This window comes from Fusarium coffeatum (assembly GCF_003316985.1).
Source record: "Fusarium coffeatum strain FIESC_28 chromosome Unknown BRIP53273_contig_9, whole genome shotgun sequence".
NCBI classification, from domain to species: Eukaryota; Fungi; Ascomycota; class Sordariomycetes; order Hypocreales; family Nectriaceae; genus Fusarium; species Fusarium coffeatum.
In genome coordinates this window covers 132683-158536 of record NW_022157808.1, presented here as the reverse complement: position 1 = coordinate 158536, position 25854 = coordinate 132683, and the positions used below count along the sequence as shown (strand labels likewise).

At 48.5% G+C, this 25854-nt stretch overlaps 11 protein-coding genes across 11 annotated transcripts; 4 read left to right on the top strand and 7 right to left on the bottom strand.

The window, feature by feature from the left end:
- Window positions 1–685: 685 nt before the first annotated feature.
- Window positions 686–1975, top strand: FIESC28_00401 (uncharacterized protein; the record flags this gene model as incomplete). The annotated part of the gene is made up of 2 exons (XM_031154552.1): window positions 686–1097; window positions 1269–1975. The coding sequence occupies 2 exons, from the start codon at window positions 686–688 to the stop codon at window positions 1973–1975; spliced, it is 1119 nt and encodes a 372-aa protein (XP_031021411.1).
- A 90-nt stretch (window positions 1976–2065) lies between these two features.
- FIESC28_00400 (uncharacterized protein) lies at window positions 2066–4648 on the bottom strand (the record flags this gene model as incomplete). The annotated part of the gene is made up of 1 exon (XM_031154551.1): window positions 2066–4648. One exon carries the CDS (start codon window positions 4646–4648, stop codon window positions 2066–2068), a length of 2583 nt encoding a protein of 860 aa, XP_031021410.1.
- A 2172-nt stretch (window positions 4649–6820) lies between these two features.
- On the bottom strand, window positions 6821–7433 carry FIESC28_00399 (uncharacterized protein; the record flags this gene model as incomplete). The annotated part of the gene is made up of 3 exons (XM_031154550.1): window positions 6821–6982; window positions 7039–7211; window positions 7265–7433. 3 exons carry the CDS (start codon window positions 7431–7433, stop codon window positions 6821–6823), a joined length of 504 nt encoding a protein of 167 aa, XP_031021409.1.
- A 363-nt stretch (window positions 7434–7796) lies between these two features.
- FIESC28_00398 (uncharacterized protein) lies at window positions 7797–8867 on the bottom strand (the record flags this gene model as incomplete). The annotated part of the gene is made up of 1 exon (XM_031154549.1): window positions 7797–8867. One exon carries the CDS (start codon window positions 8865–8867, stop codon window positions 7797–7799), a length of 1071 nt encoding a protein of 356 aa, XP_031021408.1.
- A 343-nt stretch (window positions 8868–9210) lies between these two features.
- On the bottom strand, window positions 9211–11583 carry FIESC28_00397 (uncharacterized protein; the record flags this gene model as incomplete). Its single annotated transcript, XM_031154548.1, has 3 exons — window positions 9211–9831; window positions 9880–11398; window positions 11447–11583. 3 exons carry the CDS (start codon window positions 11581–11583, stop codon window positions 9211–9213), a joined length of 2277 nt encoding a protein of 758 aa, XP_031021407.1.
- Window positions 11584–12781: 1198 nt separating this feature from the next.
- Window positions 12782–14147, top strand: FIESC28_00396 (uncharacterized protein; the record flags this gene model as incomplete). The annotated part of the gene is made up of 3 exons (XM_031154547.1): window positions 12782–13831; window positions 13886–13991; window positions 14047–14147. The coding sequence occupies 3 exons, from the start codon at window positions 12782–12784 to the stop codon at window positions 14145–14147; spliced, it is 1257 nt and encodes a 418-aa protein (XP_031021406.1).
- Window positions 14148–14926: 779 nt separating this feature from the next.
- On the top strand, window positions 14927–16102 carry FIESC28_00395 (uncharacterized protein; the record flags this gene model as incomplete). The annotated part of the gene is made up of 3 exons (XM_031154546.1): window positions 14927–15401; window positions 15449–15929; window positions 15979–16102. 3 exons carry the CDS (start codon window positions 14927–14929, stop codon window positions 16100–16102), a joined length of 1080 nt encoding a protein of 359 aa, XP_031021405.1.
- A 340-nt stretch (window positions 16103–16442) lies between these two features.
- Window positions 16443–17789, bottom strand: FIESC28_00394 (uncharacterized protein; the record flags this gene model as incomplete). The annotated part of the gene is made up of 1 exon (XM_031154545.1): window positions 16443–17789. The coding sequence occupies one exon, from the start codon at window positions 17787–17789 to the stop codon at window positions 16443–16445; it is 1347 nt and encodes a 448-aa protein (XP_031021404.1).
- Window positions 17790–18985: 1196 nt separating this feature from the next.
- FIESC28_00393 (uncharacterized protein) lies at window positions 18986–19831 on the top strand (the record flags this gene model as incomplete). Its single annotated transcript, XM_031154544.1, has 3 exons — window positions 18986–19175; window positions 19362–19415; window positions 19803–19831. The coding sequence occupies 3 exons, from the start codon at window positions 18986–18988 to the stop codon at window positions 19829–19831; spliced, it is 273 nt and encodes a 90-aa protein (XP_031021403.1).
- Window positions 19832–20566: 735 nt separating this feature from the next.
- FIESC28_00392 (uncharacterized protein) lies at window positions 20567–22717 on the bottom strand (the record flags this gene model as incomplete). The annotated part of the gene is made up of 7 exons (XM_031154543.1): window positions 20567–20777; window positions 20833–21017; window positions 21063–21142; window positions 21198–21870; window positions 21929–22040; window positions 22100–22401; window positions 22499–22717. The coding sequence occupies 7 exons, from the start codon at window positions 22715–22717 to the stop codon at window positions 20567–20569; spliced, it is 1782 nt and encodes a 593-aa protein (XP_031021402.1).
- Window positions 22718–23579: 862 nt separating this feature from the next.
- On the bottom strand, window positions 23580–25211 carry FIESC28_00391 (uncharacterized protein; the record flags this gene model as incomplete). The annotated part of the gene is made up of 2 exons (XM_031154542.1): window positions 23580–24205; window positions 24584–25211. The coding sequence occupies 2 exons, from the start codon at window positions 25209–25211 to the stop codon at window positions 23580–23582; spliced, it is 1254 nt and encodes a 417-aa protein (XP_031021401.1).
- Between the last annotated feature and the right edge of the window lie 643 nt (window positions 25212–25854).

The window sequence follows — 25854 nt, the reverse complement described above, 5'->3', positions numbered from 1 at the left end:
TTGGTACTGATCACAGGGAGAGCTCAACAGCGGACAGGCACTGGTAGGAGAACTGTTTTATCGACGGTATTCTATACGAGTATTGATTGCAACGAACTCGTCATGGCTCCTAAATAATTACAAATCAGATATACATTTTACCGTGCTATACACATTCACCCGGATACAGCGTCATCATCGCTGTCCCCCGCATCAATTTATCCTGGTGGTGCGAGCCCCCACATGCAGAGTCGTTCATCATGACATAGGCTTGCGGCGGTTCTATCAGTTTTAATCCCAATTGACGACTTTCCAGTGACTTATTACAGCCTTGACTTACATGGAAGAAGTTGAAGCTGAGCATTCCAAGTAAGAACTACATGTTCGAAGCATGATGATGTACTCCGAGGACTACAGGCTTGATATTGGAGTGGCTCTTTTTGGACTCCGCACCGGTTACCAGACACCTCGAGCGAATGAGCAGGTGTGCCGAGGTCACTTTTGCTCCACTTCCACGCCGGATCAGGCTCTTATTTGTTGCTGCACCTCATTCTTGCCCCGCTCTCCGGACATCACTCCGGTCTCGTCTGGTCATGCAATAAACATCCAAGGGTACATCAAAAAGTCACGCAACACGATATAACATATTACGTCTCATTCATCTCATAGACCAAAAACAGAGAAATTCAGAGCACATTTCGAAATTATGGCCAACTCTCTTCCTCACGTCCGCTGGGGCATCCTAGGCACAGGATGGATCTCAACAATGTTCCTAACTGATCTCCTCAAAACCCGCCCCGACGCAAAAGCAAGCCACACAATCACAGCCCTCGGATCATCATCCCTCGAAAAGGGCAACAAATTTGTCGAGAAGCTCTGGAAGGACGCTTCTCAGAAGCCTAAGCCTCATGTTTATGCAGACTACCAAGGCGTGTACGACGACCCTAATGTCGATGTTGTTTACGTCGGCACGCCGCATAGTCTGCACAAGAAGAACTGCCTTGATGCTATTGCGGCGGGGAAGCATGTTCTTTGTGAAAAGCCTTTTACTATCAACGCCAAAGAAACGAAGGACATTATAGATGCTGCTAAGCAGAAGGGTGTTTTTGTCATGGAAGGTATGTCAAAGAATTGCCCGCCAAGAGCATAAGAGACGAAAGGATTTAGCCACCTTAGGGTGTCAGTTAGGCTACTTTATTTCAGTGGCCTAAGCCTTAGAGAACGGTCATTCAATCGCCCAACTGGTCGGTTTCCTGCACCTTTGAGCCTTGAACTAACAGAGGTTTTAGCTGCCTGGGTGAGGTTCACCCCCTTCTTCGAAGCCCTGCACGAGGAAATCATGGTCAAGAAATCCATCGGCGAAATCCAACGCTTCTCTGTCGACTTTGGCAACTATTTCGATCTGTCGACCCTACCTGATGAGCATCGTCTCAAAGACCCCGCCCTCGGTGCAGGCGCTCTTCTCGACATTGGCTTCTACACTCTCACCTTCGCCTCCATCATTCTCGGCGATTGGAAAGTAGGCAAAGAGCACCCTAAGCCTACAAAGATCCTGTCATCCCTCGATATGGCCAACGGTATCGATGAGGCAAATATTATCGTGCTTGAGTACCCCGCTGCCAAGGGTGTCAAGACAGGAGTCTGCACTTCAAGTTTCCGATACAGAGGCCCAGATGAGTTTGGTCGAATCGAAGGCTCTAATGGTAGTATCACGCTGTTCGGCCCAGCAGTTAGTGTACCTGGTGGGTTCCATGTCACACTAGGACAGCGCCCTGGTCCTCCTGAACAAGACAACAGAGAGACTCGAACATTCAAGGTGGAGCGGCATGAAGGGACACTGGGCTTCTACTGGGAAGCTGATGCTGTAGCGCAGGATATCGCCAACGGCCACACTGAGAACGCTATTGTTCCTCTCGGTGAGACGTTGAGGATGATGGAACTGATGGATGAAATCCGCGCTGCAAACGACTTCAAGTATCCTCAAGACGATAACTAGACACATGCTTCAGACAGTTATAAATGAAGAAAGAATTTCAACGCATAATATTAAACAGTTCTAATCATAAGATTCATAATAAAATCACCCCTAGTGATCTGTTTCAAACCGCCAACGCCTGCTATTCTCCTTAACGAACCATCTCGTGACAAAAGCACCTTCTTCCGCCCACTCGGCGACTTCTCGTCCATACTTTTCATCAACAGCGTGTATAAAAGCTGTGAAATCAAGACTCTGCACTGAATCGTGCTCATGCGGATCTTTCTCGAGATCCGAAAGTCTCCAGTCCACGTTTTCGATAACCGGCACAACGAGATGTCGGTTGGGGTACCGCGCGTCGCGAACGGTAAGCATTGCTCGTCCGGGATTTGTAACGGTAAATTGCCACTGGCCCTGCCCGGTGGCGTTGTTCATAGTGTTTAAAGGTCGAAGGAGGGATTGGCCTTCGTAGTTGCCGATAAGGTCGGTGGCTGCTTTGCGACTTGTTTCACTGAGAGAGCCTGTCTCGAGGAGGATGTCGAGGATGGTAGGGAGGATTTGAGTCGAGTGGACAGCCTCGTCGACGTCAAAGGGTGGTAATTGCGGGTGTGAGAGAATTAGAGGGACATGGTCGACGCCGATATTCGGGTTATAGTATGGTGAAGCGTAGTCATTTTCTGGTAGTGATGTACCGTGATCGCCCTGGAAGATGACCAATGTCTCGTTGGCGATGCCCTGCTTGTCGAGAATGTTGAGGACCTTGCGGATCCATCTGTCGTCGTAGCCGATTGTGTTGATGTACCGGGACATCATGTCCAGACCCTTGGCCAAAGGCGTGTATGGCTCAGTCTTGGGCATGTGGAAGCGATGGTGGCTGGTACTCGTAAGATGAGTGAGGAATACACGGCTCTTGTCCTTCACCGCGTCCTCGAAGATATCGGTGATATAGTCCTCCAATGGATCCTCCTCGAAAGCGAATTCGTTGATATTGGGTAGTGTGACAGGTCCATGCTTCGCGAGATCGCTACGAAGATATTCGCGTCCAATAGTGTGGTTCTTGGGAAAGCCCATGGCTCCCATCAAGTTCATCTGATTGTCGTAATCGAGTGTCGCGGCCTGGAAAAAGTACGAGTTCCACTTGTCCTCCTTCTCCTTGTTCTCTGCAACGTTCATGGCTTCGAAAATCTGCGGTAAACAAGGCTGATACAGGTGGTGGCTATGCTCGAGGTTAAAATCTGCAACGAGAGGAGACATTCCGCAGATTGTAGCGGTCATGCTCTTGAGCGTATATGTTCCGGCTGTGTGGGCGTTGGTAAAGTGAATTCCTCCACGCTTGGGCTTGTCGGCGTGCTCGAAGCCATCTTCATAGTCGCCTGTGATGAAATTCGCCGTGGGTGTCAAACTGGCCAGTTTGTCCTGGACCTCTTGCGGCAGCTTCTTGTCGGGAAACGTTTCGGCGAATCGATTCCAGATCAAGCCGTCCTTCTTGATGGGGAAAACATCGTTTCTGGTGCTTTCGAGGAAGAACATAATGACGTGTCGAACATTAAGATCCTGCAACTTGCCCCGTAGAGATTCTCGCAAGGGCTCCTCCAGGTTGGAAATCTTCAACGGGTCGGATTTGGCGCTGTATCGTGGTTCGTCGCCGTACCAGTCGCGGAAGCCTTCAGGCTGGTCAGCTGGCACCAGAGGAGTACCCTTTGGAAGCCAGTCCAGAGGTGCAGGCTTCTGAAGAGCGGTGCGGTCGTCCCAGCTGTGCTGCACTCCCTTTCCGAACACCGAAGGGAGATCATCGAGAAATGGCGAAGTTGAGGCAAAGTCGACGAAAGGTAACAGTCCACTGGTCCATGAGAGGAAGATGAGCGAAGGATCCTTGGGTCGTAGTAGCGTGAGCGTGAAAAGAGCCGTCAAGAGAATGGTGACGATGGGATATGGCAGAAATCGGAGAAAGCGCATGCACTTGGAGCGCTTGGTTGAGTTGCTGCTGTTCTCGAATCCCATCGATGAACGACGTGTCGCAACCGTAATCTTCTCCTTGTACTCGTCCTCGGAAACATCATCATAGCTTGATCCACTGTCGCTGCCGTCATTCCATTGCGGCAAGTTCTCTCGTTGCGGAAGTTGGTCGTAGGTTCTTCTCCAACTGTCAAAAAGTCCGAGCTTGCGACAGATGAAGTTGATAGGCCAGTTGACGATGTCACCACCCCAACCAAACAATCCATAGCAGGCGCTCTGCAACACACCGCTGAGACACAAACAAAGCGTCAAGACTCCCAAAAACGCAGTTAAACCAGACATCATGATCGCTCTAGCTGATGGATCTGCGATGAACCCAATGTTGCGCCAGTGAATTTCTGAACCTGCAACGATGTAAAATGACACCGATACCAAACCGAGCGCGACATTGTAAGCAATCAAGCAGCTCGCAAGCGTTGTGATGCAGAAGCGTAGTTTGCCGGGGAAGCTGGGGACCCAGTGGCTGAGGAGGAGGCGAATGAAGAGAAGTAGTAGGATGTCTTGCGTGAAGAAAGAGAAGAAGAACAGAAGCATGCGTTTGGGTGCGACTGATGACCTGTGGTTGTGAAGATGAATGCCTTTTGCGGCGCATACTGCTAATGTGACGAGAGCAAAGGCGAAGCGACGGTTGGCGAGACGGGAGGTGAAGACCGAAGTCATCTTCTTAAAGGAAACCATCTTGAAGCCCTCCCAGCGAGTAACAAACGATGATGAGACTCGAAAGAGGGATGAAGGCGGGAAGGATTGGATCCCGACAAAAAGGTTGGAGGGAAGGTGGTAGTGCGAGGAGCGGGCGTTGCTCGGCCCTAAGCGAATTGGTGATGCTCTTCCCTGTTACACTCCTCACGATAGGCACATGGTTGGGAGCACTGGGGCCGGATACAAGGACAAAAAAGAAAAAGAGGGAAGAAACAGAAACCAGGCGTGCGGGAAAGGACGACCTGGCGCCTCCAACAGTACATAAATATCGCTCATGGTTTAGCTTTCAATTGTGTCCCCAGGCCCCAGGGTCCAACGCCTCCTGTCTACTAACGGCTAACGGACATTATTCTCGACGATCTAGAACCTGACAAGGGGTGTGGGGGGCTCCAATTTAGACGCCCATATCCGTTTTGTTGGTGTGTTCTGTTGAGCATGAGTTAGTTTATTGTGGTCTGGTCTTTATGCTTCGAGAACGGCCGCCACTTTCTTGGGAGGTTTAGCGGTTTACCCGTTACTGCATCCTGCAGAGCATGGACGTCTGATCTTCCCAATAGTGAACAAACGCTGTAGGATGCACGCGAGCACAGAGTCTAGATGGGCTGCGCCTCTCGAATATTCTGTCCATTTTCGTTTACCGTACGGATACTCGTGACCAAGGTCCCTTAATAGTGGGTCAATGCAATCTCGAACTGCTTGCCTCATTACGGCTCAACCAACCAAGGCCCATGTTCCCTCAGTACCCTTGTATGAATATCTAACCAGTTGAAGCTTAACTCGACTCTCCTGACAAGGTTGCGCAACTTTCAGGTTCTGGACTTTTTGACAGACAGTGAGAAAAAGCTGGGGACAAGCCCCTGAGAAAAGTGGGAATTTCAGGGTTTTTGCTTGGCCCGGGGCTGTTAACCGCCTTGAGTTTAGGCTCGTGTGTCCCAAGTGTCCACTGAACAATTGGCAGAAAGCTTGTTCTTCGTATGCCATACGACAAAGCCTATGAGAGAATTAATAGCTAACGCATTGCCGGCTGTAACACTTGACATTGACAGTGGAAAGTACAAATGCGCCCGTTCCCCCGCCCGCTTCACTCGGCACATCGCATGAGAGAGGCTGTGCTGGGTTTGTGCATAATTACGGCAAAGTGCATTGCACATTCGACACTGTCCTGTAATGAATTATGGACCAACAACAAAAACCTGGCATCGAGATTAATGTTGTCTGTGGTGAGGTAAATTATGCCACTCAGGTATCCACAGCATGTCATCGCAAACAGCCCGTTTCAGTTATGGCCGAGAATCCCCAGGACCCTTGTTTGTGTATCCTGGCATTTCCGTCGTCCTGGAAGATCTTGCCCTGTTCTGCCTGTATTCTCGCGATCGATCGTATGTCGGCGAACTGTTCAAAAACTAAGAAACGCTCATTGTTAATTCCCGGTATTTATTGCACAGTGATTGAGGTGGCTTCTTGCACTTTATTAGCGAAATAATGATGTAGCGAGGACTGACTCGAACCGATGCCGGCCGGGTCAACACGCTTGCCGCGCTAAGACATTTTAGCCAGAACCATCCAGGCTGGTAAGGCTGATCCTTCACCCGTCGCCTTACGGTATCGAAATCCTAAGACATGAAATAATTTAGTTCCTTTCTGCTGGCTTAGATTAGTACTTAGGGTTACTTTATTGTTATAGCCTAAGCCTTAGAAGACACCTGCATCACCATCTGTGTTTGCTAGATCGACCAAGGGGAGGAGTTTGATGAAGATGAGAACATGGACCAAACGATGATGAGTTTGTTGGTTGTTCATTAGCTATCAGTAGGACAGTGGAAGAACAAGAAAGAACGATGCAGTCATTCACGCAGCAATGTCACCAATTTCAAGAGCCGATCACCATCAGTAGTCGTTCGTCCCCTGCTTTATCGTTTACAGGGTATCAGAAGAACTGGCACGAGAACATAATAGACGAAATGATTCAATCACTGTATATCAGCTCAAACTAACAATCTGGGATGATCTTGTCGTCTAGGACAAGCAAGGCCATGGCCGTGTGTTCACAGATGGTGGTATCGTTCTCATGCTAATCTCCAGGCATACCAGCAAGGCCACAACGGCCATAAAGGCCTTCTCAAGGGTCCTTTTCCCGCGAATACCTTATAACTAGACCCGGACCCATCCGTTCATCTCCAACTGACGACCCTCGCGCGAGGAAGCAAAAGTAGCAGGATCGAGGAACTTGATGATCCTGGTTCGGGGCATGAACTTGGGCTCCTGCTGGCCGAGATCGCACGCACGATCCTGCATCTTCTCCTTCATCTGCTTCTATGAAGAGGCAGTCAGTAAGACGGTGTGCTGCCAACGCGAGAAGAGATACATACCAGATGATCTGTGTTCACAAAGTCCATTAACTTCGACAACCAGTCGTCGTCAAACAGCTTCGGATAGGGAATGCCACGGAAGGATCTAGGAGCCGCAATGTCGAGGAGAATATCACGCGTTTTCTTCTGGACCGAGTAAATGTCGGCCTCAGCTTCCTTTACCATGTCATCAACTACTTGCAGTATTAGCCAGCGGGACTCTTGATGAGTTTGAGTAGGCACTCACAGGACTTGGTTTCATCCGAGAAAAGCTTCGGGAGTTCACGTTGCACACAAATCGGCAGCGGGGGTGCTGGCGGAGGGGGCGAGGGTGAATAGGGAAGAGGAGTTCCATCCCCGTCATTCTTGGGGGGATTTTCTCCAGAGAGACAAACGTTGGTAGGATTAGCCTCCATGTTGGCAACCGATGTGTCGATGGTGTTGAAGTGTGGAAAGGAAGTCTGGAAGATGTTCTGGAGGTGATGTTGTAAACGCTTCGACTAGCGGGGGAGGGTGATTCGTAATGTATTCTTGTTGACCAGTAAGAATCCGTATGCCTGCTGACCAGCAGTGATTCACTGTTCAAGGTATAGAGATCGCATGCACTGCCAGCCACTGCATCTTAAAACTAGCAGATCCTTGGGTAGGTAGGTAGCAATAAGAGTGAATATCATAGCTACCTAATGTTTATGCTATTTTGATTTAGAGACCTAATCATCTAGACTAATCCCACACTAAACACCCAAGTTACCTATCCTAATGTGATGCCCTTCACTGAGTTAAGGTTTGCCCATGCCAAAGACTTGTGCAGGGTTGCACACAAACATCTTCTCCCACTGATCATCTGTAAGCCATTCCCTCAACAACCGCAGCTCCTCATTCGTATCCACTTCGAGAGGTGGTGTTGGTTCAAGTCCTTTTACAGAAGCATTGACGTGAGGCCAGTCGCTTCCCCAGACCAAGCCACCAGGTGCAGCCGTCGCAAAGGCCTTGATGATAGGTTCCATGAGGGCAACATCATCGGCTCGTCTGTGCAAAGCGCCGACTTTACTGTAAAATCTTCCCGTTTCCAGCAGAGCGAGAAAATCGTTGAACTGATTGGTCTCGTAGTCCTCGGGCGTTGCAGAGCCATTGTGATCCGCGATAATTCTTACACCCTTCAACTTCGGATGATCCAAGATAGAGTCCTTCATTTTCGACCACATTGCCAATGGCAGTTGCGCCGAAATAGTCCAGCCGTGTCGTTCAAGAGGGCAATACGTAGCAACCTGCACAAACTTCTCGAGAACCCAGTCCAGGTCATCGCCTGAGCCACCGTATGAGCCATGAATCCTAACGGACCGCACTCCAGCCTTGTGCAGCCTATCCCATTCGGCATCTGTCTTGTTCTTCAGGCTTGAATCCTCAGGGTCCCAAAAGATAGTACCAAGAATCTGTTTGCTGGGATACTGCTCATGGCCCTTGGCCAAAGTATCCAAGAGACCACTGTAACCATCCTCGATCGTTGCTTGTACGATCATGACATTATCAGCTGGTGACTGTTTGATCAAGTCCTTCAAAGGAGCGGCCTCCGGTGTGTAGGAACGTGAGCTCTTGAAGGGATGACGCTCTGGGTCAAAGCAATGTGTATGGGTATTCCATGATAATTGCGGCAACTTGGGTGCAGGTATCTTTCCCTGAGTCGGTTTGGAGATGGCGACGTTGGTGGCCATCAGAGCCAAAAGGCTTGTGAGCTTCATGGCAAGGGTATTGAGAGCAAGGTTCTGTTCCGAGAATCGAAGATAGAGAAACGAGAAATCCGGGGTATCCAGGATATTTAAAGCGATTTTAAGACTGGGATCGGCACTCATGGTCGTGGGGCTGTCTGGAGTGGTTCGTGCCTGGCTTTCATGCCGATCCGGTGGATGTCCGAAGACTTCGGAGTCTGTCCGGGGTGGTATCGGACGGTCTCCGACGATACATCAATACCATCACGCAAGGGAACAGAAGAACTATCCTCTAAGCTTTAGGCTATTATAACAAAGGAGCCTAAGTGCTAGTCTAAGCTGGGTTGGATGGCGACAGTGGGCAAGTACAGACAAAGCCAGCGATCGTGTTCAAACGTTGCAGATATCTATTATCTAAATATTATACAGGATCGCTCCCATTATTGCTATATATAAAACAAGAGGTGTACGTATTGATTACTTCTCATCATGACCAAAACTTGAGCTTATCCATCCATCCAGCCGCCTGTGCCGTCTCATTCGAACCATCAGCATTACCAAACTCTACTTGCCTCGGCCTGACATAGTACCGATCGATCTCTCTAACGGAATAGTCTACGCCCAGAGGCGATGGTAGCACCATTTCCCACGGCGAAGGGGCCGCTGCTAGATCACCGCTGTCATCACTCCTACTTGACCCCTCAGACGATCTTTCGTGAGGGTTCTCGTATTCGTGAGGATTCTCGTGGACAGTTTCGGGGCGGGATACGTCGAGCGATGTGATGTGTCGACTCCTGCTTGAGAGACTTGATATCGATCTTGTATGTCTGTCTGAAAAGGACGATACTGATCGTTTGGGTCTTGCGATTTCGTAGTGCTGATTTCTGTCGGAAAGACTTGACACTGAGCGCTCGGGGCGAGGAGATCGGAAGTATGTGCGGAGCACTTCTGGTGAGACGGGCTCTGGGTCGCGATTGGATGATGAATTCGATGATTCGGGTGTTGAGTGGCCTGAGCTTGATGAGCTGTTTCGGTAGTCGATGATGCCTCTCTCGGAGAGGTTGGTCCTGTTAGTAGGGCGTCGTGCGAGTTGGCGCAAACCAAAGACCTGTGGAAGTTAGTATTGACTACAACCCATACCGATGAGATAGCATACCTGAGGTTGCGTCGAGTCGCGACGTCGGGGTGGAGAAGTCTTCCACTCATGGAAGCTCGTTGCAGCAAGTTCTCCCAACTGAAGAACAGCAGGTACCAAGAACATGCCGATGATGAAAATGGTGTGAAAGATCAGAATTATGTAGCCGAGCGCACTGGCTGCAGTATGACTCCAGATTTTAGGGATCATACCCAGGCAAAGCAAAAGAACGATGAGCCGTGCGCCAGCCATTAGGACAGGTTTCGACAACAACCCAGGCGCTGCTCCAACCCATGCCAGGAAACAGATCTGAATGACTTCGCATGCTATCAGAGAGCACACTTGCGCAGTGCCGAAACTCTGCAGTCCACCAATGATGACACCACGGGCGAAGAGGAGGATGAAAGTAACCCATGTGTAGTAATTCTGAGTTCGGGATGGCTCGTCGCTGGGATTTTGCTTGAGGATGTCGTCGATCAGGAGGTATCCCATGCTCTGTGGTCTCGAAGCTAACCCCCACCAACTTGCAATCACAAGCAAAACAACCACCAGGATTACAAGGATGGTATAGTAAACAGGTCGGAACTTCGCGCCGCTAAGTTGATACGTCGTCCATGCCGCCAAAGGAAGCAAGAGATAGCTGAGAAATACCTGTAGGGCAACCCAGATCGTGGCTTTATGTCGTTCGCTCGTTGAACTCTCAAGAACCCAAGTACCGGTCTGTCGGAACCAATCTTTTGTCCATCTCAGATGCAAGCCGATTTGAAGAGTTCCGTAGATGGCGACGAGGATGAGGAGCGCGAGAGTAGCGATGTTCGTCCATGTGTTGATTGTCATCGGTGCAGCCATAACTTGCGTCATATGTTCCAAGCCCGGTGTTCCACCAAAAGTGCCATTGATCTCGTGAATGCCATCGTGAATACCGTAGTAATGGGACTCCCTCCATACTATTCCAGTTCGAAGCATCAGAGCTGACCAGCTCACTCCCGTGACGACCGGCTGTAGAAATCCAGGCTGATTAACGCTAAGGGCGCTCGAAAAGAAGACGAATTGGAGGTACGTAAGGCAGTCGGCGATTCGTGTAAGATGTGACCTGTTCGAACTTGTCTCCGGACCACTTTCATCATCATCAGTCAGTGGATGCACCAGATTATACCACTCTCGCCAAGCAGCAACAAAGACAACCAAGATAAAGGTCAAAACAGGTCCCCAGAACGATATATCCTGAAATGTATGCCCAATATCCGGCGTTACAAAGGTCCTCATACAAGCTGCTGAAAAATGATCCCGTCCATCAATGTTGAGTTCAACCTCATAAGCCGCCAGCGGCGAAGGATTGTCGATCTTAAACATAACATCCACAACTTGCAGATAAACCTTCTTCTTGATCTGCTTCCATTCCATTGTCTTACACGTCGCGTTCTCGATGTCGCCGTTATACCGCTTTGTTCCTCCCACAGCCCCCAAACTCACCTCAGCCGAGGCATTGTCGAGTAATGATCGTTCACAAGCCCTCGGCGTGAGGTAATTGGCCATGAGCCTAAAAGAAAGCAGTGCCCCATCATTACCCCTCTCCAAAAAGGCGTACAAGCTGTTTGGGTTGAAATGATCATCTGAGTAAAGATCAGGTTGACCGTTGCAGTGCTTAAACTGCACATGGGCCGCGTAAGCCTGCCGCGTAAAAACAAGAACCAGAGTAAGGAAGAGCCATGATAATGAGCGCATTTGGGCCAGAAAGGAATGAAATGGTGATTATGTAGACGTCATTGAAGGAATGGAGTTGGACTGAGATGAGTATCTCGGTTGTGCTCTGGGGAACTCGGAAAGAACGGAGACGAGGCAGGAGAAAAGGAAATTTTTGATGCCTTGGAGCTTAGGGGGTGTTTTGGGGCGAAGTTAACAAGGTTAGGGAGGTTTTAGGGGGACGCTTGGACGAAAATGTCGGTCCGATCTTGGCTTTGGTTGTTAGCGTTGAGATGAAACAATAACACAATCAAGCCGAGGCATCAGCAAGAAAGACTTTTGAACATTGATGAGTCTACAGAGCGGGCAAGAATGACTATAGACATCAAAGCTCAGACCTTGATGAGATCTGCTGTCATTATGAGATTCGGTGACGATGCTGATCTTCAATGATCCTCTCGAACTAAGGCAGGGCTCGGACTTCTCCGCGTGGCGAAGTCACAGCGTCACATTTTGAACCTTGAACGGAATATCCAATGATCCGATTGTATCCCGAGAACTCCCCGCTGCCATCAACTTGAAACAAGAAGCCGTAAAATGAGATACAAATAAGAGAGACTTGAAAAGCAACCATTCAAAGAAGGGTCCAGGTCCAGGTCCAGGAGCTTGTCGTGAAGCGTTAATCCTTGGCTCTTGGCAGGGGTTCTGTTGGTCTCGGATAATTCAGCTTACAATCGGTTGCCTCTTTTCACAGCCAATCCTGTCTCTGCAATTAAACTGCAACACTGGGGAACCCTAGCAGTGGGACTCAAAGAAACTGTCAATTGTGTCAGTCAATTGAATCCCGGAGAAGAAGAGCATGTCTCAAGTCATACGACCGTATCATCGGGTTGTCGAGTGTAGGAAAAGACATTACCCGTGCTTTACAACAACGCAACCAACTGCGCTCTTCCAGTGATACTTGATCCCATCTATTGATCTCATGACAACGCCATGAACATTCACAAATCGGAATGTTTGTTTCATGGCGTTATCCCTACGTAGCTTACTATTGTTCAGCATTCCAGTGGCTAAAGACAATGGCTTGGCCAAACAACCACTAGCCCTACCCTGAAAGGCCGAACAGAAAGCTAAAATACCCACTTTCCCGGACCACTTCGCACCGACCGACCGATCTTTCTTTCCACCGCCTTGACTCACTCACTCATACACATACAACTACATATCAACCCATCCCATCATGTCCTGCTTCGCCTCACTGCCCTCCCAGCCAACAGACGAGATCTTTGATCTCCTGGCCCTCTACCGAAAGGACACCAGCCCTGACCGCGTCAACCTCGGCGTCGGCGTCTACTGCACCGACGATGGCAAATCTTGGCCCCTCGACGTCGTTACTCGTGTAGAGAAGGATCTCTTCGAGGAGGCTAGCTTGACTAGACACGATTATCTTCCCATTGAGGGTGATCAGGCTTTTCTCAAGGTTGCGAGGGATCTTGTCTTTGCGCATCAGGATGATTTGAGTGTTGCTTCCGTGCAGACCGTCTCCGGAACCGGAGCGAACCATATCGGTGCGAGATTCGTGGCGGATTATCTTCGACCGCAGAATATTTGGGTGTCGGATCCCACATGGGCTAACCACCATATGATTTGGGAGTCTGTTGGACTCAAGCCCAAGTTGTACCCTTACTACAAGAAGTCGGACTGTTCATTGGACTTTGAGGGCATGATCAAGACGCTCGAGGAGGAGACTCAACCTCGTGATGCTGTCTTGCTTCATGCTTGTGCGCACAACCCTACTGGACTGGACCCTACGAAGGAGCAGTGGAAGAAGATTGCAGAGGTCTGCCAGCGAAAGCAACTCTTCCCCTTCTTCGACGCTGCGTACCAAGGGTTCGCCTCCGGTGACCCAGCTGAGGATGCCTGGGCGATTCGATACTTCTACCAACAGCAGCCCCGACCCGACATGATTGTCGCTCAATCCTTCTCCAAGAACTTTGGTCTCTACGGCCACCGAACAGGAGCCATTCATCTCGTCCTCGCCGAGCCCTCCCAGGAAATCAGAAACAACGCTTACTCGACACTTTCTTACCTGCTTCGATCTGAAATCTCTATGGCACCCAAGTACGGATCTACGATTGTCAAGACTGTTTTAGAAAGTGAGGAGTTGACTGCTGCTTGGATGGCTGATTTGAACGTCATGAGTGGTCGAATTAAGACCATGCGACAGGCTTTGTACGATGAGTTGATTCGCTTGGAGACACCAGGTACATGGAACCATATTGTTGATCAGGTGAGTAATGTTTAAAAGCAAAATGAGAAAGGAACAGAGCTAACCCAACTGCAGATTGGCATGTTCTCGTACACCGGCCTGACTCCCTTCGAAGTCAAGACTCTACGGGAGCGCTTCCACATCTACCTCCTCAAGTCCGGACGTATTTCTATCTCCGGATGTAAGTCTACTCTCTCCTGTCTCTATACAAAGACCTCAAGCTGACGATATCACAGTGAACAAGAGAAACGTCAACTACGTTGCCAAGGCCATCCACGATGTCCGATCGAATGGTACAAATGGCACCAATGGTACAAACGGGGTGAACGGACACTAAGTCTCATAAAACAATAGTTAGACTAGAGATTTCTTATCCCTCCCGGGTTTATAGATGTACATTCTCAGGCTGTTTGTTCCTCATTTCTGTCGGAGTCAGTGAAGTCCGATGTCGGCCCGAACTCGGCCATTGTGAGACCTCGCAATTTGCACAGAAATATTCTCGTATGACTCGAAGCTTTCTGCAGTGATTTTGGCAGTGAGGATGAGTTGTTCAGACTGGGTGATGAGAATCCCATGTGTGTCATGAGTGATGATGACAGAGAACCTGAGTTTTGCGGGGAGTCAACAGTTCAAATCACCTTTCATCACGGGCGATATTTCCATGACCTCCCCTTCCGTAGATATCCAGACTTATGTCAATTCAATTCTACCATCCCATTGCAATACCAATGACTATCCAATAATGCTTTATCGGCTCATAACGTTGACGTAGACACAAGCACGTTCCACCCGCGAGACCCATTGCCCCTCATGAAGCGAATACGAATACTACAACAACCGAACTCAAAAACAAGACCACTTTGTCGATCTAACATGATCTTATCAATCTCGCTAAAAGATCAGCTGTTCATCTCAGCCTATCATTTCAACCTCCTCAGCTCAGTTTTCATGTCTCAGCCCAGTAAAGTCGGTGAACAAGGGGTGTAAAAACAATCTTCCGCTCCGCGGCGGTCCACGGCGCCTGCCCCGCAAACCGTACGATCTGTTGAGGCCACTTTATTAACACTTCCCTTCGCAACATTGCATGAAAACTGCATCTCTCAATTGTTTTTCAAAATGGCCAATTGGAGTACTTACGCTGTGGTAACGACGTTTGTCGTCGCTGTCATCACCTACGGCATCCCTTTGTTTCTGAAAGAGTACTTTCCCTGGCAGAGTCTCTATAAACAGCGTCATGGACGACCTACCGTCACGACAAAGTCCTACAAGGGGAGGACTGCACTCATCACCGGTGCGAATGGTGCTTTTGGTTCGAGAGCGGCGAAGCTCTTCGCGCATCGCGAGGTCGACACCCTTGTGCTTGTTGACGTGAGGGATTGTGGAGAGCTGAAGACGGAGATCGAGAAGGAATTGAGTGCTGCTGGCAAGGCGAAGCCTACTATCTTGGTCTGGCAGGGAGATTTGATGAGCTTCTCGGGATGCCAGGAGATCGCGAGGAAGGCGCAGGAACTCAAGTCACTCGATCATGTCCTGATGACGATGGGTATTCTGTCGTTCAACAAGAAGCTTTCGCCCGAGGGATGGGAAACTTGTAAGTCACATCCTATTTCACAATTGAGTAGATACTGACACAGATAGCCATCCAAATCAACTACCTTTCCGGTGCTCTTCTCGGCCTTCTCCTCCTCCCTCTTCTCAAATCCAGCCCTCTCAACCCCAACCCTCCCGTCATGACCTTTGTCACATCCTTCGGCATCTATCCCTCTTCCTTCACCATGGGCATGCCCAGCAAGGGCTCTTACCTAAGGCACCTCAGCAACAACAAGGACGGCATGCAACAGGCCCATCAGTATGGCCGTTCCAAGGCTCTGCTTCTATACTTCACCCGCGAACTAGCTCAGCGCGCGTCCAAGCTCCCTCACAGCGTGACGATTAACAGCGCCGACCCGGGCTCTGCATGGACGCCTCTCACTGCTCCAAACCAAGATCAACTTATCCCACGACTGATTCAGAATTTTGGATCGAGAGCGCCGGAGTTTTGTGCTGCTGCGCTTGTGAATGGTGTTTCAGCTGGGCCAGATGCTCATGGGAAGATTATGCAGGACTTTGAAACCACTGAGTAAGTTTTGTGAGATTTAATATGATGTTTTGAAGACTAACTGAAACAGCTATCCTCCTTTCTTTGAGCGCAAGAGCGGATATGCTGCGCAGAAGCGTGTTTGGGAGGAGACGAGGGAGGAGTTTGAGGCCAAGCTTCCTGAAGTCAAGGCTATTTACGGGATGTTGGATTAATTTTCGTCCTGTCTCGTGTGTTGAGTCTTGGTCTGTGGCTTACGAGTGGAATCATTTGAAAGAGCAAATCACAGGCAGACGCGACCAGACTTCTGCCCAAGAAGCTGTATTTACTCGAGCTCGAATATCTCAGTTGTTCGTAAAGAATCAGCTATAGTCTGCTACATTGTGATAGGCTTTTGAGCGCATCTTCTCTCCTGCAGGTGATCAAATGCGTACCATAGAGAACTCAGGCCTTCAAATAGATTTTAATAGATTGTACTTTTTGATAATTATATGTGCTATTTATAGCAAAAGCAAGTCTTTGTAAATGCCCTGTTATGATAGTCATTTTTACACATTACTGCTCAGGCTGTGAATGCCTCCTCTCCGACTCGGTATATGACGGCAGTGAACTGGAATACCTTGCACTGCTCTCTGGGAGCCCAACATCCTCAGCGTCAGGTTGCACATATCCTTTCTGCTCCTCCATTGTGAGCTGTGCTGGCAGTACGAGCTTTAGAGTAGTCGATGCAATGCTGATAGTTAGATGTAGCTGGTATGTCCTGGCAATTAGGCAAGAGTAAAACGTAGGCAAAAACATTTTCTTATCGCTCGCAAAATTCGTGATGGGTATTTCGACATGGCTGCTGAATGTCTCGGCAGTCTCGGTGACAACATTGTCGGTTTGTTTGGGTGAATCCTCTTCCCAGCTCAATCCAACTTCAGCTTTCTTCAGTAGAGTCTCAGAACCATTATAGCAGTCTCTCGCGTTGACAATGTGAGGTAGCTGTTGCATAGGCTCATCCTGTGACCATGTCTCTGATTCAACCTTTGCAGACACACTGCATGTTTGCGGTAGGCTAGTCTTTCGATCGCATAATTTCAACTTGAGAGATCCTACTACCGTCGCAGGATGAAAACTCTTTCCACTGGGGTCGAGGACGATGGCAGCGGGTTGATCAGCGTGTAATGTGATTTCGCCTGAAGAGCGTCCAAAAACACTGGATTTGAGCTGCTTAGATGATGCGAACTTGAAATTTCGATTTGCTGTAGGGATGTTCAGATTTGGGTGTTCAATATGACCTGGCAAGAACTGAACGGTCTCTTTGGCCTCCATCCTAGCATACTCTGGATTGGCCGAGTCCCAAACCTGAGCGATAACACCGTACTCAATGCGCACGCCCCTTGGGATCATAGCTTCACTCTCCCAGCCGGTGATACTGGGTGGAAGATGTGAGTGCATTCGACGCGTTTCTTGCCATATGACGTTATGTGAGCAAGCCTCTGTACCGAGACTATTGGGAAGGACAAAGTAAAATGGAACGCTGTAAGTCTCATTTGACTGGAGAATTTTATTCGCAGGTAATGTCGCATGCTCAATTGGCATTTCCAGATCAAGTAATCGATGCCATGTCTCAAATGCCAGACTGGCGTTGGGGCGCTCAACACTGGAGTCGCAGACAAACTTTATGGAGATCTTGGTGCAAGGAGTCTGCTTCTTAGGCTTGATGTTGACGGTGCCCCTGACTATGGAGCCCGGGCGATAACGTTTTGATGCATAGTGATCTTGGATATGAATGGTCAAGCGATTATTCTTAGGTGGAAAGATAGAATTAAGGCTCTGTAGGGCTGACGGATTGAACAGGCTAAGCACCGGACGTGTCTGGAGAGGGACGCCGGTTGTTTGAGTGTAAGGAGGCTCCATTTTGACGATATTGAAGTGAATTGATCTGACATCTTGGCATTATTTGGCCTTACTATTATACATTTCTGCCTGAATAGGCATCGATTATCTTGTCGATAAGTCGCGTTGATTGAGGAAGGCGAGTGACTCACTCGTTCTGCGTATTACTGGTCATCGGCTTGATCTGACCCGACTGAAGGGCCTGGGAATAACATGCGCGTCGTTACAGACCGCGTAATTGAGTCATTGGGTGTCGCAAGCAGTCATCACTAAGAATTATTCGCCCACTAGCCAATTAAAACAATCAGCGTTCACATTTAAGGTCTTTATTGCACGATGTTAGTGCAGCACGGCACGTATGATCCGAATTGAGGTAGTGCTCCGTCTAGGCTGATTAATGGTACTCACCAATGACGCTAGACGCCTAAGATCGAAGGGTTTTCATTGGAGGGAAAAGGCATCGTGAAGAGACTCGTAGCGGAATGACAAAAGTATCCACGACAGCGGAATTCATAAGTGCTCACGCAAGCCTCTCGAATTACAAAGCGATATTCCGATAATTTGGAATCAAATGTTCAATACCACTTACGAATTTCCAACTGCACCCATTCACCATCGATATCGCCATTGTACAGACGCCATCCTATCCTGGATGCAGAACTGGCCATGCGGAATAACAAGTCGAGAGGTAGGCGCGATTGGAAGAACTTGATGCTTCTGTTAAAGGTGATCGCGTAAAGTATCATTATACGGTAGCCTGTTCCCTGATAGCTGATACCTCCTGGCCGGCGGAGCGATAATCCAGCAGCCTAGTAATAACGAACGTTGCTCTACATGGACAATCTCACTGTTACCTTGATCCGCGCATCGAAAAAGTATCCTTTAATCGAGTTCAATGCCTTGGAATGATGGGGAGAACACGAGTCTTACACCAAGAACAAAGAGCTATCAATTTAATCGACTGTGTTCGGAACCTGCTATTGTTGTGGTTTGTAGTGTTGCCATTGAACAATTGATATGTTGCCCTCGGCCAGAAACACGAGGAACAAGCGACGTATGTTGTTCGATAAACAACCGCAATAAAAGTTCTATAAATTGGTTGAGTTATTCGCAAACATTAAGCTTCAGAAATAGTTCAACGACTGGAATCATTGACTATAGGTCTCAAGCAACTTCATTGCATTAACTTCCAGCACCTTTCGCACAGTATCGTCAAAATGGCAGAATCAAACGCTGTCTACCTCATGACCGAGGTTAAGGCTCGTGACCAACAGCTCTGGGTCCAAGCTCAAGATGCTCGCCGTCGCAAGCGCTACCACGAAGCAGAAATGAAAGAGCAGAAGGCCATCATGCTGGAAAAGGATGCCCTGATTCAGAGTTTGCAGGAGCAGATTTGCGCGCTCAAAGGTGAGGTTGATATGCTAAGAAAGACCATACAGAATCTGCCGCGAGGCAGACCTAGCCTTCCCTATGATCCATGTCGAGACTAGGTATCTATGACAAGCTGTGGAGTTCCCGGTAGACAGTCTCGTGTGCGGATATGCTGGTATAGAGGGCATGATGTGTTAAACTAGCATTCTGACTTTGCTGCAGGTCGCGAAGAGAGGGCGTGGAAGGAAGAGACGGAGTATCTGGGCTGGTTCCTAGGTAAGTAAATAAATTGCTATTGTTACTTGACATACTTCACTGGATCAACATTCCGCACTTAATGGGAAGCGTTAATTTGTCTACAGAGTGGCGGTGATAAACTAATTCAACAAGCCGTTTGATGAAAAGGACGAAATACGTATTGTCATTGTGAACAAGAGAAGTCTATACCCCCCTTTCAACAACTGAACATAACTAACTTGAGAGAATTTGATACCTATACTTGTTCTTTAACCAAGGAGACGTGTTAGCGTTCTCGGAACCAATGGCCTGGACTAGTGATCCACTAGGGAACGCAGGTTAATTCAGAGATCTTAGTGTTTTATCGAAAGCTTTAATTATGATAGCCAATGTATAGGCTACGGTATTGACTATTTTGCTATGCAGGTATTGAGGACTCTCATGGAAAGTATTAAGCTAGGCAAAAAGAATGATTGTAGTGTTAATTGGAACCAATAATATATAGTAACTAAATAGAAGATCAAACCTTCGCTGGATCGTGCACTTGGCAAGAGAGATCGAACCACAAGCCATCAGATGTCTGCTCACAGAACCCAGACTTGAACAAAGACTTATTAAGAGTGTAGCAGCCTTCAAAACTAGGGAAGTACATAAAGGATTCGCAGTTGGGATCGCTAGCGCATGACCGCTGGCAGGTCTCAGCTGTATAAAAGCCTGAAACGGGCATAGGAAAACATCTGCTCTGGTTACATTCCCCATGAGCACCGCAAATGAAATGCAAAAAAATACAACAGTGGGATTCGCTGGTTCACTAAACTACCTAGTAATCCGCCCCTTGTCATCTTATCTTTAGCAGAGCGGACGGGATCCTGAGCTCTCTAGTGTATGGCCGTTTGTAAAAAGACGTACTGTCAATTAGACTTAAAGAGGGTTGTTATAACCTATAAAAGAATGTATCTATACCATCCGAACATACTCGAATATCCCTTCTGGAACAATTCCCACTGATCGCATGCATCGACAGTATTCAACCCCGTGCCTTTACTGGTAAAGATTCCCAGTAACAGTTCCACCAAAAGTCCTTGAGCGTCAGTCCAATAGTTAGAACGACCTCGTAATGAATCTTTTCCTTGACAACAAAACGAACGGACGCACTCAGATAATGCCCAACAGTCAGGCCAAACCCCTAGCTAGTCCCCGCCAGATCCTTCACATCCAAACTCGCCAAAGCCCGAGGCCATACCAACAGCGTCGCCCACACATTTCTTCTGAAAGACACCAGTGCGAAATCTCGCAGTCCACTCGCGACCATCATCTCCAAGGCCATAGACAAAATTCCAAGCGTCGGGAAGTAGTGCACAGCCCTTGAGCTCTGCCTTGAGCGACTCGCCATAATCAGAGCTTGCCCACCCATGGCCCCATACCCAGTAATCGTTGTACAACGCTTTATACGTACTTTCGCAGCCCGCGCAAGCCTTGTCGCGTCCCCAAATCAGAACAAAATGTATCTTTGATAAGACCCGTGACGGCGTCGCCCTCAACGTAAGTGTTTTTACCCACTCCATTGCACTCAAAAGCCTCCTTGGGATTGTTCTCCTGAGTGACACCATTCCAAAGAACGCGGATGCCATCGACCCGCTCCTAACTTGCTTGATCGGATTGAAAATAGGCCTTCAGATTCTTGACGAGATTGCCATTACTCGTATCAAACGGGACAGTATCATATGCAAGGAGATTGGCAACCTCGCCGGCGACCAAAGGTCCGGCTACAGAGTTGGGATTAGCTCATGTCATCAGACGAACTGCTGCACGGGTACTTACCATATGATGTGCCATTCTCCATCACTGGAACATTGCCCTCTGTTGGTAGACAAAGGATATCTTGACCCACAGCATGAAGGGTCACGTGTGGGCCGCCTTTGGACCAGTCGGACCTCTGACCTGTGGAATCAACGGAGCCCACAACGATCAGTGGAAGATCGGGGCCTTCCATCAGACCGGGATATTCGTCCACATCCGGGCTATCCAACATTTCCGTATCACTACCACCACCATCATCACTGCGACCATCGTCATCGTCGTCGCTATCGTCGTCGCTATCGTCATCATCATTTCCTGCGATGCTTATGAGAGGGATATCCTTCGCGAACAGGTCTGTGAGAAGCTGCCGAAAGGCGTCTACTGTTTCCTGGTCCCAGACAGGTTTGAATGACAAAGCCATAGAGATGACGCCTTTTTTGCGTCGCTCGGGATGTTCATCGATGTCCTTGATAATTAGTTCAAACGCAGCCTGAACCTCTAGATGAGTGATTGCATGGAGCCTGACGACGACAAGGGTAGCTTTCTTAGAAGCGCCGAACTGGATTCCGAGTGCTTTGCCAGCGTTGCAAGTACCATGTGAAGGCAACTTGTCATCGTCGTCTACCCAGGGTTCGTCGCCTTTTTTGATTGCCTTATCAGTCAGGAGATGCTGTGACGCAACGTTTGGGAATTCCTTGGCGGATTAGAAAGTGAAAGTGATCAATTTCAGTAGAACGGAAGATTTAACTTACCTTGTTTTGTGCCTTGTAGGCTACCCCTGTCTCAATGTGGTATACAAAGCTTCCTGACCCTCCATGGCTTTCATATACATAGTTCTTGAGTTGAGTCAAATCTGGAACTGTACTGTACATAGAGTGTGGTCAGTAGAGAGCACCATCGATGGTATATTCTTATTCACATACCTGGGCTGGCTGATGGCGACCAGTTCAGTAGCGGTGGCCTCCTGCCTTTCATAGGCGATGTCTCTCTTCTTCAGACCTCGTAGGTTTGAGGCTTCTGAAGGCTTCAAGATCCGTGGCATGAAACGGCCTCGTTTCCCCCTGTATACCCTCCTCACAGCCTCGACGCCGTCCAGGTTCTCGACCTTGGCTACCTGCTCATCGGTCATTTCTGCTCCCCACTCGCGGATTCTGCCATTGCTCATAGTGGGCTCTTCGAGACGATCCCCAAGAATGGTACTGAGAAGTAATCCTGTTGCGTTGCACTGATCCGCATTCTCTCTATTGACTGGACGAATAAAGTACTCGCCCTCTAGGCGTGCTGATATCCTGGACAGGAAGTTTAACTTTGAGCAGACGTACAATGTCTTTGTGGTCCTTCATCTTCTTAACCTGATCTTGTGTGGCCTTGGATTGTGCAGAAACCAGCCCATCGTCTTCATCTGACCATGGGGAGATGTATTCATGTCCGAGAGTCGATTTGATGAGGTTGGCAACTTCGGAGGGATCGGTACCTTTCTGCAGGAAGGCCTCGTGAAGGGATTTGCCAGATTGGATGGAGCTACTGATCGAACCACGCATGTTAGCAGCGGTACAAGCAGGGAAAGAAAAGAAAATAGGTAAAACAACAGATAAAAGAATAGAGTCATGGTTGTTATCTTGAAAGGAAGAGATTTCAATGTCGTTTGGCTTGAGCTTCTAACCAAATCTTTCAAGGCATTCCATCGCGGCAATTATATAATAGACAGCTGCTTCTTTGACGCCAACATCCCTTGATTGTCCTTCAGTCATGGTAGGAACAAAGTCCGATCTGAAGTGCCGATGGTATCTTTGCTTTCAAGGTGTTGCGACTACAACGTGATGCGTCGGGGAGAAAGAGTTGTGGCTCGTCGGTAGATTCATTTGCACATCACCTGAACCTTTGTGCACCCCCGGGTGGCCCCCACATGATTTATGTTCATCATCGATAAGATTTGACCAGTTACTTCCTCGGGCGTTCTTCGGTCAGTCACAAGGTAGCTTAGCACATATACCTTCGGACTTGGACCTTGATTCGCTCAAGGTAGAATACACTGCTAAACTGTAAAGATATTCTGTCAAACATTGCAGGTGCCGAGGTACCTTGGGCTGGTGCACTGATTCCGATCTTGGGTTGCTTGTGGTTGGATTGCATGATTCATCATGGGTTTCCGGCAATGTACGTTCGTCTTGCCTCCGCCATCGATCAAGCAATTATCACGGGACGCCAAATTTATCTATCGAAGTACTAGGTCCTTTGATGAGGTGGGTAGTGCAGCTGCTTCTATAGACAGTTGGGGTTGGCTAGTCAAGACCCCATAGAAGTAATCTCATTCAGTATTCCAATAGTCCAAACACAGCAACCATTATCATTGCATAGAATGACCCGATGAAAACATTTATTAGGGCAGGGAAGCAAAAGACCTCAGGCGAGGAGGGAGGCGAAGGGAGCATAGGGAGGAGGTGGGGTGGAAGATCGGGTCGATGAACCAGAAGAGAGGTCGCGAGATGCCGCCAGCTTAAATGGAAGCGACATTCTGCCTAGTTTGACATACCCATCTCTCATTGTCTTATACATAGGGCATGTAGACTGCAATACTGGTCTTTCGTCCATGTATGAGCCGTCAATGATGTTCTCCATCTGGTCAAAGTCCCCAACAAGCATCTCTACATCATCGTCTTCGTCGTTCCAAGGTTCGGATGGGCGTTCTAGAAGGTCTCCGTATGTGTCGTAGTCATGCCACTTCTGCGATCGTCTTCGACAACGCTCAAGGCCCCAATCCGTTTGTCCATTCTCTCCGAATGCCTCTTCTAGGTCACTCAGCTCGTCCAAAGTAGGGAGTTGACGTTCCCTTCCAGGGTACAGTCTGTCGTCGTCTAGAAGTCCCCAGGCCCGTTGTCGGTAGATACGGAGTTGAAGGCTGTGTAGTTCTAACCACCGAGGAGCTGGTGCATCGGATTTGCCACCTTGGTATAACGCGATGTTGGCGTTCGATAGCCTATCCGCTCTGTGTAGATACACATTCTGTCCTTGAAGTAGTTGATCGTATGCTGGAAATCGGAAGTAGTTTTCGCCCGGATATTGGTCATCGATCCATGGATAATACGCACACGGCCGGGTTCTGGAGAGTAAGTGAAGCAACTTTCTGATGTGCTGAGCGTGGTCGCCTCCCTGGTTCAAACCCCGAATCACTATCGTGAGGAAGTTTATTCCAAAACAAGGAAGCATTCTGACGATTTCTGTGTGATAGATACCCAGGTCTCGCAGATACTCCTTCGCGTCAAGGAATACTGTATCGGGAAATAGTAGGCCGTAGTCGAATGATAACATGTCCTACAGAGACCGACTAGGCACCCATGCATCCAGACAATGCGCAAAGACACTTCCATACAGACCCTCGTAATACTCGTGAACCGTTTGTAACATACATGGATCCATAGCTCCGTGGTCTCCGATGCCGGACATAACTTTGGCATACATGCCCTGTTTCTCATATATGTTCCAAGCCGCAGGATGATAGATATTACAAAGCAGCTCATATCTGAGGAAGGCGCGCAGAAACCGGTGATGTTCAGAGGTCGTCAAGTTTGCGAATTCAATTCTCGGGTGACCTAAATCCCTCCCTTTGAAATAGCTTCCTCTGCCCATCGAGTCAGGAATGCCAAGGTAGGCCCTTGGTAAGTTGGGACTCGCCGCTTTGGAAACGAAGTCAACAATGAAACTGATCAACCGAGATAATAACGAGAAGAGTGGCCAGTGTACTTTCGTCCGCTTCAATTTCCTCGGCTCCATGAATTTCACCTGGCTGTAGTACTCCCTAGCCATGGGTGCATTCTGGATATCCAGGATTCGCAAGGCATCGTCCATCAGACATTTAGAATCGTCCACAGAGAGGATATCTTTGACAATGCGGCGAGTGATACCCTGTCCGTATTGACCCCAGTATGACAACATCGATGCTGATGCTCTTGTCAACTGCGTGATGCTTATGGCATCCCCAAGGTGGAAAAAGACCTCGTCTAGAACCAACGTAGGGAGGCCATGGAAGGGGTCCATGGTACGTGTGGAATGTGGTGCTTTGTTGAGTACAGTTTGAGGATCTGTTATTCCAAGAACAGGTAACGAGAATGGAGCGCGCGTTGACGTGTTGCAGGATGAAGAGTTGAAGAAGAAGTGGCCTGAGGGGTCTCATGCTCATCTTCGCATTTAAACCTCCTCCCCTTCGCAACAGAGTTGAGTGATTTATGCCGGTGGTCAATAATTAAACTTAAATTATAGAAATCTCTACAATGACCTTTCCGACAAATGGATGCGTGAAACCTGATATGAGAAAGCCCATGACAATTGTAGAGTAAAACATATTCCTATTTTTATTTTGTTATGTGGTCGTATTCCTCCAGTGACGGAAACATGACAGATTACTTGAAATTTCTCCTTGTCGACTTTTATATGGTAGCATACAAAGTTCAACCCTACGTACATACGGGCTCATGACATATCACCACGTTCACATTATTCTCAAATAGGAAAGTTCTAGAAATGGCTGCCTTTGCTATTCGAAGATCTCAGTTTGTGCACGTGGAATCTGACGAATATGGCGGGGAGGTTTGAGCCAGAGCCGTCAATATCAACCACTCTGCCGACTCAGATGGAAGTCAGTGTACTGGAATCTCTTCCCCTTTGACACATGCTTTCCTGG